At 38.5% G+C, this 14,885-nt stretch overlaps 1 protein-coding gene across 1 annotated transcript; it reads right to left on the bottom strand.

Moving 5' to 3' along the window:
* Nucleotides 1-1,888: 1,888 nt before the first annotated feature.
* Nucleotides 1,889-9,785, bottom strand: irs4a (insulin receptor substrate 4a). The gene is made up of 2 exons (XM_073825087.1): nt 6,355-9,785; nt 1,889-3,731 (listed from the first exon to the last, which is right to left on the bottom strand). The coding sequence occupies exons 1-2, from the start codon at nt 9,539-9,541 to the stop codon at nt 3,727-3,729; spliced, it is 3,192 nt and encodes a 1,063-aa protein (XP_073681188.1). The 5' UTR covers nt 9,542-9,785; the 3' UTR covers nt 1,889-3,726.
* Between the last annotated feature and the right edge of the window lie 5,100 nt (nt 9,786-14,885).

The following is a 14,885-nucleotide window of genomic DNA, read 5'->3' as shown; positions in this document are numbered from 1 at the left end:
TTCTGCAAGGTGTATGTAAACTTTTGACTTTATTAACTTTTAGGTCAGTAAGGTCTGCTTTGAAACAGTTAAAATGTTTCAAAATATTTATATTTCAAATAAATTTTTTTTTTCACTTTCTATTCAAAGAATCCTAGAAAATATGAAGCAGCACAGCTGTAACATTGATAATAATGTTAGAAATCAGCATATTATAATGATTTCTGAAGGATGACACTGAAGACTTAAGTTATGATGCTGGAAATTCAGCTTTGCATCACAGAAATAAATTATATTTTACAATATATTCAAACAGAATAAGTTACATTAAATTATAAGAATATTTCACAATATTACTACTGTATTTTTGATAAAATTAAAAATGATTAAAAAGGCTTTGGTGAGCATTGGAAACAATAAAAAAACTTACCGAACCCAAACATTTGCACAAGTAGTACATCTTTGTGTTTTAATTATTTAAGGTGAGGCACTGCAGGTGAATAGGGAAAAAAAAAACCAATAGTTATGACCTTACTTACTCAGTTGATTGATTACATTGATAATTGCAAACACTTTTTGTATTATAAGTTTTCTAAAATGTAAGGTTTAAATATGCAAATAAGGCATTATTTAATGAAATATGCACTAATTTGCATACATTTGTAGTACAAAAATCCTATTACTGGATGAAGCTAGTTTAAAAATTCTTGTTAATTTTTTGACATATTAGAGTCAAATGTTTTCACAGAGGGATCTCATTTTGTTACTCCATAATTCAGAGAAAATAATAGATCTTTTAGTTTAGGGAATAAAATGTATAAAATCAAGCAAATAATATATATGAACAAATCCCTCTGTAAAAACCTTCAGGATATAGTCAGGAATAAAAATGTAAAGTTTGGTGTGAGTAAGTGCTACTGAAGTGGAGATTTATGGCTCAGTGTAGGAGAAAAAAACAGTTTTTGAAAAAACAGCATTCAAAAATATGTATTGTAATTGAAATCTATTGACACAAATAGATAAAGTGCTATAAAAGAAACACTTAACAATGTTTTCTTTCCACTAGTCTGAAAAACCAAAAAGCCCAAAATCTCAAACTTTGTCAGTGTCTCCCCTCAATAATAATTTAGCAAATGAAATTTGACGTGCTAATTTTCCCCCTCATTTTATAAACTTGCTTTTTAGATAGACAGGATGTACAATATATATATGTGACCCTGGACCACAAAACCAGTCTTAAGTCGCTGGGGTATATTTGTAGCAATAGCCAAAAATACATTGTATGGGTCAAAATTATTGATTTTTCTTTTAAGCCAAAAATCATTAGGAAATTCAGTAAAGATCATGTTCCATGAAGATTTTTTGTAAAATTTCTACTGTAAATATATCAAAATGTAATTTTTGATTTGTAAAATGCATTGTTAAGAACCTAATTTGGACAACTTTAAAGATGATTTTCTCAGTATTTTGATTTTTTTGCACCCTCAGATTCCAGATTTTCAAATAGTTGTATCTCGGCCAAATATTGTCCTATCCTAACAAACCATACATCAATAGAAAGCCTATTTATTGAGCTTTCATATGATGTATACATCTCAGTTTTGTCAAATTTAACCTTATGACTGGTTTTGTGGTCCAGGGTCACATATATCCCAGCAATGGATAATCGTTGCTTAACTGTAAACATTCTCCTTTTGGCCAGCAGAGAGCAGCAGTGCTATCAACTAAGATACAGGACAAATAAATGGAAAAACCAGGGGTCTTAACATGTCCACAGCAAAGTTGCATCATACCAGACATGAGAAAATCACAAGCACATGACTCAGTCAGGGATACCTTGGCACTTTTTTATTGCAATAGCTCTATTACAAGCAAAACCCAATCTAATAAATATACACGAAAACCAAAATATAAAAATGTAGAAGTGACCAAATAAAAAGAACCAAAAAAAAAAAAAAATCTCAAACACCCTCATTCTTGAAACCAAGCGAGGTGCCGTGTAGCGTGTTGACGAGAGAAGGGATATCAAAAATTACAATATTTACAAAAGGAAGACGGCGCTGATAATGGTCTGCTCCGGTCGTTGTTATCAACGTGTTTCAACCCGATCGCCAAGTGAGACCAAATGAACAGCAAATTGTTGACACAGACTTTGCCCATCTGTCTTTTTTTTCTTTTTTTGTCCAGCTCTTCCTTTCAGTCATTGTAAAAGGCAAACGACACGATTCCAAAACAATATCAGTATCCCCAAAATATAACCTCAATAGAGCCCCCAGTATAAAAAAAACACAAGTTTGATTATTTTTCCAGGCTGTCACGGTAGTTATTGTGTAGAAAAATCCCCAAGAAACGGTATACTACTGTTTTTTCATTTCACACTTTACATTAAAGCAACGCAATATCATGACACAATAGCATGACAAAAGCTAGTCAAAGAAAGAGAGCGGCCGCTCGCGGGCCGCTACCAAAACCGATGGGAAAAATTCACCGACGCATGGTTTCGTCCCAACGCAATCTGGACTACTACTGTAAAGCTTACACATCTTACTACACAGCTTTCAACCACAACCACAACCTCAACCCAAAATCTCTTCATATAAAGCTTCCAGGTACAAGCAAACGAAAAGAGACTAGTAACTCTTAGTTAAAAAAAAAAAAAAAGGCTCAAGAGATGAGGGGAAAACAGGTGGTCTGAAGTCGTATATACACTGAACTCCCCCTCTCAGCACTATATTCGTACGGTCAATAAATAAACACAGACGGTCAATAAATAATCAATAAATTAACAAAAACGACAAACGGGATGTACCACGTGGGGAATGCAAAGTAGCACGACGTTATCCTTCGGTACTCTGGCAGTTTGTAAGACTAGTAGTGAGATGCAAACACATAACCACGAGGAGTAGTAAACATCGGCGTCTTTTGTGACCAGTGGCTACATCGAGGCTCCAAAACACTCCCAATCTATGTAAACAAGGCTATTTGAAACGAGGACGGAGAAGGAAATGGCGGGATTATGCATCTCGGAGTCGATATCGCACTAATGCAGGCCCAAACGGCGCGAACAGGAGGTAGCGTCCTGTTTTTTCCTAACACTGTCTCGGCTAAAAGGTGCTCTCGTACTTTCCAATTCGACGTCGCCTCGTTTCTCAGACGTTTTCATGCATTGAAAACACCTAGTGAGATGATTTTACGACTGTACACTATGCAAAAGACACAGAAGCTCCGACCCTTTTACAGTGCGTTCACCGCTGACCCCCTGAAAAAATACTCGGTCGCTTTATACAAATAAAAACAAAGTACGGCGAGTGTTTCGGGGCGGTGATATACAAAATGATACTCACTGATATACTAGCTTCTCCTATTTACATCCGCCTTTTTTTTTTTTTTTTTTTTGCGTGGAGAAACATAAACCTGTAACCTAAGAGCTATGGCGCGTTTCGTATCGTACACACACAAAAATAGAAGTGCTAGATATCTGAAGCTCACAGTTCTAATTTAGCGAACCCGCTCTAGTAAACCAGACCGAAGACGAGAATTTCGGACAAAAAAACGGACAAATGAAACCGGTTGTTGAGGCAGTTATGTGGGAAATACAGAGCATAAGAGGTTGTGCAGTTTCTCAGTCTTTGTTGTTGGAGGTCTGAGGAGGAGAGGAGGAGGAGGAGGCGGATGCTCTTCGGCGTTCCAGAGTTCAGTAGATTCTCCGTGTCCTGATTCCCCTTCGGGCTCCGCCGTTTGACTCACTCAATCTGCAAGGTTGAAGAGACAGATCGGACGTTATGAAATGCTTCATGCGTTCAGTGTTAACATTGTGTATGCATTACTGTAACTCTGTAAAGGAGAGGTCATGGGTTTGGTTTCTAGCCAATGCATGCTCAAGTGTGCAAGAGAAGTCACTTTGGACATCAGTCAACTTCATTGTCTGCTATTACACTGCAAAAAAATGCTTTTCTTACTTAGATTATTGTCTTGTTTCCAGCCAAAATATCTAAATACTTAAACCAAGAAGGATTTTCTAAACGAGTAAAAACGGTCTTGTTTTCAGAAAAAAATACTCAAAATCAAGTGCTTTTTTGCTTGAAACAAGCTAAATAATTTGCCAATGGGGTAAGAAAAATAATCTTGTTTTCTGTTTGAAATAAGTTTTTTTTTTTTTGCTTACCCCATTGGCAGATTTTGTTTTGCTTGATTCAAGCAAAATGCACCTAGTTTTGACTTGTTTTTTCTGAATACAAGATAATTTTTTACTCGTCTAGAAAATCCTTCTTGATTTAAGAATTTAGATATTTTGGCTGGAAACAACAAAAAATCTAAGAAAAGCAGTGTAGAGATCATATTATATATATATATTGAAACCACACTTTACTATAGTAGTATTAAAGTCTACTATGAAAGAACAGACCAATAAGACTTTACGGTGATCCCAGATATATTTTAACCTGTTAGTTTTGTTTGTTTTTTTTTTCCTAGAAAAAATATAACCATTAGTAGTCACCAAAAACATATTATGAAAATTGCAATTTTTTTTTGCTTCACAAAAAAAACCCCCATCAATTTGATTTTTTGTGATTCTAAATTTTTAAACACAAAACCCTGGGCTGTTATTTATTTTTATAGATTATTTGATTCTTTCAAATATATACTCATCCCTTCTAATATATATTATCTCTTAACGATGAGGTTGAGAGAGATAAAATAACCTTTACTTATATTTACTGCAAAAAAATATTTCATTACTTAGTATTTTTTTTCATAACAGATATGTTGGACCACAAAACCAGTGATAAATAAATAAATGAGTAAATAATGAATAAAAAAGCTTTCTATTGATGTATGGTTTGTTAGGATAAGACAATATTTGGCTGAGATATAACTACTTGAAAATCTGGAATCTGAGGTTGCAAAAAATAAAAAATAAAAAAATTTAAAATTGCCTTTAAAGTTGTCCAAATGAAGTACTTAGCCATGCATATTACTAATCAAAAATTATGTTTTGATATATTAACAGTATGAAATTTACAAAATATATTCACGGATCATGATCTTAATATTCTAATGATTTTTTGCATAAAAGAAAAATCGATAATTTTGGCCCATACAACATATTTTTGGCCATTGCTACAAATATACCTTTGCTACTTAAGACTGGTTTTATGGTCCAGGGTCACATATCTTAACATGCTTAAATCAAGGGAAAGGGTACTTGAGAAGCGAATGACTTTTCTATAAAACAAACAAACAAACAAATCATATTTTTTCTTAAAAATATATTCATTAAGTTTTTGCTTAAAACAAGAAAAAACAACTTTTCTGAAGATAACAAATATATATATTTAAATGTTGTTAGTTTTTTTGCTTAAAAAAAGAGAAAAAAATATTTGCGAATGGGGCAAGAAAAATAACCTTGTCTTCACTTTCAATTAAGATTATTTTTCTTACCCCACTGCCAGATTTTTTTTCTTATTTTAGGCAAAAACTAACAACATTTTGATACATTTTTCAGAAAACAAGAGTTAATATCTTAAATCATTTTGCTTCTCAAGTACATTTATGTTCAAGAAGTTTAAATATTTTTTTTAGAAAACAAGTCAAAACACTAAGCAAGAAAATCATTTCTTTGCAGTATTAGTATGGAATCTTATTTGTTGTTTATTATTAACAGAACATGCAATGTAAGTGTGAGTGCAAGTCTCTTCGTAGCTTTAATGAATTATGTAATAAAAATCACTTAAGCTTATTTATATGACAATGTGAATGCAACTTTATCTGCAAAGTTCTTATTGAAAAACTTTTGTAGGACATTCGAAGCAATGATGCAGCAGGAATTCAAAAACAGCATTTTAAGTCATCTTGGTGAAAGGTTTTACTGGACTGTTAAAACTGTGAAAGCAAGTTTTTTAGGCAGCATGCAAGTGGATTCCTTTAATATCATATTTGCACATCACAACTCTGTGTTTGCACAGTCGCTCTGTGCACATAAAGTGCTATTTTCCCAGTGCTATTTAAAGTGCAAAACCAAAAGTTTCAGAAAATCTGTACAAAAAAAAAACAAAAACATTTTTGAAACAGCAACATTTTTCAGTTTCTCTTCTCACTATAACAACAACAGCATGTCAAGTTGACAAGTTCTGCTCCATCGTCTCTCCTCAGGACTGTAGAAAAGACTGACTGGTGTAATTCACAACTGCATCTTAACAGATAGACTGTTTAGATTACTATACATCACATAAAGCACTCTTTTCAATAACTGTCTCAGCTGTTTGCATTTGCACAGGACAAACAGAAATGAATGTTGAAGCAGCATGCAGCTTTTAGAGGGCTACTAGCCCTCACTTATTTTGTAGCATAAGGGGAGACAGAGATGCAACCAACCTTTTGAGGCAGTGGCACGTCCTCCCGAAACGGAGAAGTCTATACCAGCGTAAGCATCGCTCTCTTGGAGGTTACTATGAGCCGGGTGTGGAGGGGGAGTGTCGCGTGTGACCCTGGGCACTTCTCTCAGGTCCAGAGCGATGTAGTTGAGGTAGCTGGATGAGGTGTTCTGAGGCGCCCCTCCGCTAGCGGAGCTCGTCGCTAGGGCTGCCGAGCCGGGAGAGGCGTCCGAGTGTGACCACATGCTTTCGAAGGAGCTGCAGTTTTGCCATCTGCCAGCATCGGGGAGATTCTGATTGGCTGAGGGCCTGATTCCGCAACCGCCAGCATAAGAAGCAGGCGAGGGGATGAACGTCTCTGAACTATGTCGTCTCCTTCCCTGCGGGTCCGCTCTGATGACCTTGGGCTCCGTATGAGCGAACGGCAGACGCTCGGAGATACAAAGGTGCTGCATTGTTCTCAACGGACTGTCTCCGCATTCGTCGTGCACCTTTTCAGAATCTAAGTTAGTCGACGCTTGGCCGTAAGAGCAGCCTAAGGGGCGGGCGTAGTTGGGCGGGTTCCACGGTGCTACGAGCGAGTGCCGAGGAGGGCGGTCTTTTAGGAGGCTGTCCATGTTTAGGCCCAAGTAGTCGTGGTCGGGTGAGGAGCAACAGTGGCGATAGCAGGGCTGAGAAGGTGGCGGAGTGGAGGGCGAATTTACGGAGGGTGGAGAAGCAGCGGCATGAGAGGGACGGGAGCCGAAGTTCATGTGAATGTACTCTCCGGGACTAGGCGGGGTTAGTGGCTCGGCGGGGGACATGGGAATGTATTCCAACTTTTCACGCTTTTCCCGTGACGGGGCTTTGTAGGAGCGCGGGAGCGAGAAGTACGAGGTCTTTGGACCTTCAGGCGAAGCCTGCGAAAAGCCTTCGGCCACGGTAAGCTGGGACATGTCCATGTAGTCGTCATACTCCGCTTGCTCCCTACTGGACGGACTGTCGCCCGGGAGCATCATCATGTAGCCGTATCGGTCCGCTTGCTGCGAGGAACAGGGGTGAATGTCCAGGGTGGCGGGGTGGTTCGCTCGGGGTTGCATAGGGGTGTAATCTGCATTAGGAGAGGGAGCAATGCTGTAGATCATGGGCATGTAGCCGTCGTCTTTTGGCAGTTTCTTTTGACACTCAGAGCTGAGCAAGGGAGGCTTGTTTGGGTGATGTAATTCAGAGTAAGACTTATAGGCTGACTTCAGCAGGCACGAGCAAACCTGGTGTCGTTTTGACTCCACCGGGTTCGATTCGTCTAAAGAGGATGAGGTTTGCGTAGCTTTCTGCTGCGTGACGCTCAAACCGCCGCCAAGCTTTGGCTTGGACGAATGTGCTAGCTTAAGGAAAGTCCTCTCCATGTAACTACTCTCCTCTTCAAAAGTCCTCGCCCCATGCCAATCCATGGTCATATATTCAGTCAGCCGATAGTCCTCCCGAATGGGCGGAGTGCTCCCGTGGGATTCGGGCGTGGTACAACTTGCGTGAAAGTACCTGAAGTCACACGGGCTGGGGCAGAATTCGTCAGACGAGTTGAAGCCTCCATCACTAGGAGAGCCACAAATGGAGGAGCTAGAGGGACGGGTGTGCGTGTCCGAGGCCGAACCATGCCCACTGCTGCTGGACACGCTGATGGGGCTGGTGGCAGACAGGAAATGAGACACGGGGAGGGAAGCGGACCGGGTGTGGTGGCTTGAACCGGGTGAGGCGTGGGCACAGCAGCTGCCGCTTTCTTCTCGGCCCACACTTAGGATGGGGGTATTTAAGTGCACCAGGCTGCCTGTGCCAGAGCTGAGGGGGCGGTCCTGAGTGCCTTCGCCCTCACTGGAGGTCCGGTAGCGCTGGCCCCGCCCTCTGTTTTTCCCTGTAGGTGGAGTGCCCGTCATCGAATCTGTCCTGGAGGGGCGCTGCAGCCCGGTTTGGCTCGGGGGAAGGTTGCCGAGGTGTCGGCGAGTAGTGATAAACGGCAAGGGATTCGACCCGGAGGACTGGCTTTTGCTCCGCGGCCTAAAGTCAGGAAAGGCCTTCAGAGCCTTCATGGTGTCGAGAATGGTTTCGTGCATGTTTTGCGCCACCACCGAGTCCTCGACTTGCACCCAGATCTCGCCAGGGCCAATGGAAGAAGAGCGGCCCACCTCGATAAAGAAGAAGCTCTCGGAGTGGCCGCAGCGGCGAATGTTCATTAGCGGCAGGTTGACGGCGGGCGTCTCCGAGTTCAGCTTCACCAGGTGAATAGTCTTGGCGGAAAGGCACAGACGGTACACGCCCATTAGATTCCTGGTCTGACCCAAGCCTTTAGGTTTGACGTTCACCTGCCACACTTCCTTGAAAATAGTGCCCGGCGAAATCGTCCCGTAGCCGTCGTCGAGTTCGTCGTTGTCTAGCTGCCCCTTTTTCCCCTCCGTCATAAGTTCGGTGAGGGCCAAGTACCACTCTTCTTGCTCCTGTTCGCTCTCCGCCACCACGGCGAAATACTCATCTTTAGTGTAAAGGGCAATGAGGTATTTGTTCTTAGCATCAGCCCTCTTGTTCACCGTGAAACACTGGGAGAGATAAATCACCCTCTTGGCAGGGCACGCGACACCGGAGGCAGCAGCTTTGAGGGCGTTTCGAAATTTCTTCTCGCTGTCGTAATACTCCAAGCGACTGGGCCCGAGGTTGCTGGGGCCCCTCAGCACGAAGAACCTCTTGTGGCCGTGTTTCTGTTTTCTGAGATAGCCACATTTCCATATGTCCCTGTCCACACCGCCGGAGCAGGCGGCGGCGGCGGCCAGGGCAGCAGCAGTGGTGTCGGCGCTGAGTACGCGGCAGAAGGCAGAGTCGTGCACCTTATACTGGAGGGGTGGCAGGTTCTTCCTCAATACAGCATCCTGAGGGTTGTCATCCGGGAACAGATGATGCACTTTAAAGTGGTAAGGCGGATGGTACCTCCTCTGTGGCTGAGAATGAGAGGAGGCCGTTAAGTGCATGGGCAAACGGGAGCCGCTGTTATTGATTGAGGTTGTGGAGGAGGAGGAGGAGGAGGCGGAGGAGAAGGATGGAGGCTCCCCGGCAGCACAAGAGATGTCGCCGTTGGTCGCGGCTGTTTTCGTGACAGCGCGACGCGGTTGTGCCTCCAGTGTCAACATGACGCCGTGATTCGGTAAATGCGGCCGATCTTCCATGGGACAATGCGATGAAAGGTCACTTTACCTCCGCTTTACACTGATGCACGGCCCATTTTGTTGGCTGCGGGCTCGTAGCTCAGATACAATTACGCGTTCGAGTAATCCGTGCTGCTTTCCGATGTATCCCCCTGGTGATTATTCAGCACGACGAGCACGACGAAACGTTGCATCCTCGCAGAGCCTCCATCATCGCTCGCTGCCATTATAAATCTTTATTTGCCCGCTTCACTCATGGTGGCTACACATCACTACAGCCCAGCGAAAACATCACGTGACATGTACGTCAGCGCACTGCGCGGGGTGAACGGGGTCAGCAGGCGCCTCCGATTGGTCCGCTCGCGAAAAAAAGCCGTGACGGACAGTGCTCTAAACCAATCAGAGCCGTCGATCCAACAAGCGCGTCTTGTCGATTGGAGCGGAGATCTGCCGTCTGCCTCTGTGTGCAGACTCTAGTGCTGGAATAAATATCTTTGTAACGGGAATAAGGATGAGCAGCACAAATGGTTCATTTTACATTAAATATAGCGTTACGTCGTTAGCGTGACATGGATTTTAAAGACAGACAGAGACTAAGTGCCTCGCGATAATCTATGAATCAAAAGTTTGGACACTCCTACTCCTTCCTTATAATTAATATTATTATAACACACTTCAAATCATTTTAGAATAATAGCAAAGTCATCACAACAAAGTATCACAGAAGCACAGGAACCGTGTAGTGCCCAGAAAATGTTGATGTTAAACAAAAACATAAATGTTAAACATAAAAACATGGTTTTACACTTTCAGCCAGTGTTGTTCAGGTAAAGTGGTCCACCTTAAACCTTCACTAATTCTACTCACACTCATTAAAATAAACATTTACTGATTATTTTATAATTAACCTTTTAGAAAACAGTTTTTGGGTTTGTTAATCATGTTGCTGAATATGATTGTCTGATAATCTGTGTTAATAAGCATAAACATAAATAGATAATCAAATAAATAACGAATAAATGTGTTTTTATCATTTCTAATTAAGATACAGGAACTTTTTTTCATGAAACAGATGATAAAACTGATTTTCATGACAGAGATGACCCAATTTACTCACTGAAAATACATTTGTCTGGAGTGCATGATCTCAAATAATATTTATATACCTCTGAAATAACATACCATATGAACTGAATTCAGGGAAAATGTATTATACTTTGCTAACTTTATATATAAGTTAACAAAGGTACTAAAAACATGAAAACAGCATCTCTAAATTACAAGTTTAACAAAAAAGTGGCCAGCTTTATATGTAATCTCAGTATTATTTTGATTTACACTGTGTTTAATGTACATTTCTTACAAAATGAAGCCCCTGTTTTATCATTGTGAGGTTGAAGAAAGTCCTTTCTGTCCTTTGTTTAGCTAATAAATGCTATATAATGTCTGACAATATGATCATATCAATACCTTTCAATGCACTTTGTCCACAGATGTTTGCACTTTTTTTGTCAAAATAATAAATAATAATACATGCTGTATCTGAATATATTGCCTCTATCGTCAGAAATAGTAAGATGCAGGAGATGAATTAATGGTAAAAATGAGCAGGGTTTATTGAATAATCTTATTTGCATTATTATCAACGTTGCACACATTTAACATTTAGTATCAAAGCAAAAACAATGGAAAACTGCTGCTTCAACAAACTAACCTTGAGATGGAGACATTATCCTACAACAAATAAGATTAAACAGAAATAGAAAAATAAAACCTATATGAGTATATATAGAATGCATCAGAACATATAAATAAAGACTAAAAAGACCCTTCAAATGTCAAGATTGCACTAAATGAACAATTCAGGTAAAACATGTGGACTGAAAGTATAAATGAAGCATAATATTTGAATATTTATACAAATATCAGGCTTTTACATCAGTGGTTTTTCATGCTGTTTACACATTCACACTTGGATTTCACACTGCATAAGCAAAGATGAAGATTAATTTCATAATGCAATGCAACTAAAAGCAGCATCTACATCGAACATATACAAAAAGGAAGGGCATTGCCTAATGATTTCATCAGAGCCAAATACATCCGACTGTAATATATCTAACATGTCTAAAAGTAACTGTAATATTATTTTTTTAGGGTATAGACTGTTTACAAGAAGCATGGGCTCATTGTATGTTTCTAAGAGTGCAAATAAATACATAAATAAATGCTTTTTATTCCTGGCCCATTTCTCAGCACAACTGGTGCCTTTTGAACACTTTGCAACTTTGATGTTGAACTCTTATATCTTGCAATTGCAAATGTATTTTCCATTTTGTCATGTCTCAATATTTAGACCTCCATAGATCTTGCCTTGCAGAATTATAATTTTGTCCTCATCCAGCACTAACACACTACTAAAACCTTTCAGTGGGTAGTCTTTAAAAGACTGTTTTTCTTAATATTAAGAACACTAAGAAACTTTTTTCCAATGAAAAGCTTCAGTTGGTGTCTTCATGGAAAAATAAAGGTGCTTTAAAGGGTTCTTCAAGCGATGCCATAGAAGAACCATTTTTGGTTCCACAAAGAGCCATTCAGTCAAAGGTTCTTTAAAGAACCATCTTTTTCTTACCTTTTTATAATCTGAAGAAGCTTCTTTCGCACAAAGAGCATTTTGTGAAGCAGAAAGGTTCTTCAGATGTTAAAGGTCCTTCATGGAACCATTTAGACAAAAAAGGTTCTTCTATGGCATCGTGAAGCACCTTTATTTTTCAGAGTGTATGCCAATAATGAAGGTTTATTTTTAAGAGTGTAATGTTGCATCCAGCATGTCGCTGTATTTGGCAAGTAGTTGACATATCTTTAGGTAAAAAGACACAGAGTGATCTGAGTGATCTTTATTGATCATCTGAGGTGTTTTCTCACACGGTTGAGAGCTTCCTCATAACTTTCTTCAGAAGTCTTGAAGTCTTTAGGCACCACTGAACTGCAACACAGCAAAAGAGATCAACAACATCAGCCCTAAACATCTGATTGTCCCATAAAGCCTCAGTTTTAGTTGAGGCTGTAACAAGTATTTGGATTATTTCACTAAAACCTTTGCATCAGGGTCACTGATAAATATGGATGTCCAAACTCTTTTAAATGGATAAGTTAAACATTAATGCAATGGAAAAATCCAATGGTGTGACACATTTTTGATTTTCATACAATGGTGTTTGCAGTCCAAAGAGCTGCATTTTTAATGGTTTCTCATTTTTGAACATGATATATAACATATGATGATATATAAACATAATACAAGTGATTTATTCTGGAGTTATATTCAGTACTTTGTAGTATCTAATTGCATGTAATCTTGATTGAATTGAATTGTAATCAGATTACAAAACTTAAATACTTAATATGATTATGTTACTTGAATACTCATAATCAGACTAAAGTTACTTTTTTATTGATTGCATAATTACTTAATATTCATAAAATATTTATTCTCCATAATTATTTTTTAACTTTAAATGTTCCTTTCTAAAAAAAAAAAGAAAAAAAAAAAAGGCTTTTTTTGTTTAAAAATATTTATGTTTTATATTTTTAGCGCTTTCTTTTGATTTATTTTAAAAGAATTTATTTCTTGTAGAAAGTATCTTTACAAACCCCAATTTGGGAAAACTTGATGTAATGTTTAATGCACTTCAATCAGATTCAATTAGATCAATATGGTAAAAAATTGCTCTATCAAAATCAATGTGATAAATGAGATAGATCAAAAGTAATCTAAAATGAATCAAAAATTAGTCAGATCATATTACCAAAATAAAAAGTAATGGGTGACATAACTAACTTTATTTTTTTTAAATCATGTAATCAGGTCTACACAGGGGAGAAGCTTTCTGGATTATTTCTGTTGTGAAACATTTGTAAAAAAAAAAAAGAAAAAAAAAAAAAATCAGTGTTCAGGACCAGTGTTGGGGAAAGTTACTTTTAAAAGTAATGGATTACAATATTGAGTTACTCCCTCAAAAAGTAACTAATTACGTTACTTAGTTATTTTTTATGGAAAGTAATGCGTTACATTACTTTTGCATTACTTTTTAAATCTGGGCAGGGTTTGCTTGTTTGTTTTTAATATAAAAAGTTCTATTTTTGTCAAATGTAAAAGCCTTTTCACACCAAAAGCCTCAGGTTTAGAGAAAGTAAATTGACGTCTGTACAGTAGACCGCAGAAGAAAAAATGTCAACTATTCAGCAATAAATTTTTTTTTGCTTATTAGTATGGATGAATTGGATCATTGAAGGTTGGCAGCAAAGACATTGGTTAATAAAATGGAATTAAACGAATAAAGGATATTTGTATTATTTAACATTATTTAACCTTAATTATTGCAGCTTTGTGTTGAATTTGACTGTTTTTATTCATTTTGAAGAACACTGTGTCTGTTTTTTAGTGAGTGAGATGAATTAATGCATGTTCACATTTATTCTAGAACTAAAGTAACATCTTACTCACAATTTCTCTCAACATGGGAACTGGAGAGCTTTTAATCAATAAATGGGGGAAAAGTAACCAGTGTTACTTATTTGAAAAAGTAACTCCGATATTTTCTTGTCAGTTAAAAAGTAATGTGTTTATTTACTAGTTACTTGGAAAAAAGTTATATTATTACGTAACTTGCGTTACTTGTAATGCTTTACCCCCAACACTGATCAGGATATGAAATTACATTTTAAATGTTGTGACACAGACACATATTCTGCAACTAGGTATTGAAGCATGAGATAATGAGTTACTAGAGTTGTGATGTCCCAAAAACGATTGTGTTATGCTGCATTCTTTCCATTAGGTGTCAGTATAAGTCCAAGATAACTGCCATATCAGAAAATGCAACATAAACAAACACTGCTGGGTGTGCAATCAATATCATCAAGCTGATTTTTATTTTTATAAATGCTGGTATTTTGTATGCATTTTGATATTTATTGGAATTATATCTTTTATGCTATGCAATGACATAATTTGAGAAATTTATACATACCATATGAAATAACCAAAACAGGTCATGAGAAATGTTACTAGGACAGCTGACATGGAAACTTATGACAGAGGATCCACACCTGAAAAAACAAAAGAGCACAGAAGACAAGACCCAGGATACAAACAGATACTGTAGATGTTCACACTCCACCTGATGTAAGCGAGCAGTCAGAGTCATCTTTAGGCTGATCGAGGTCCCCAGGGAAATGGATCTGCCTGCCCAAGTATTGGACCATTTTAGTCAGTAAATCCACAGTATAAGTAGGATACAGCTCCCAGGAGAGACTGTCTGTATCCAGAACAATAAAATCTATCATGCTAGCTCTAGAATCA

The sequence above is a fragment of the Garra rufa genome, chromosome 19 (genome assembly GCF_049309525.1).
Source record: "Garra rufa chromosome 19, GarRuf1.0, whole genome shotgun sequence".
Lineage (NCBI taxonomy): Eukaryota > Metazoa > Chordata > Actinopteri > Cypriniformes > Cyprinidae > Garra > Garra rufa.
The sequence above is the reverse complement of the archived record's forward strand: the minus strand, read 5'-3'. Positions and strand labels throughout refer to the sequence as shown.

What these genes read in the sequence shown, in the direction of transcription:
- irs4a (XM_073825087.1), bottom strand. Translation starts at nt 9,541, where the DNA reads ATGGAAGATCGGCCGCATTTACCGAATCACGGCGTCATGTTGACACTG.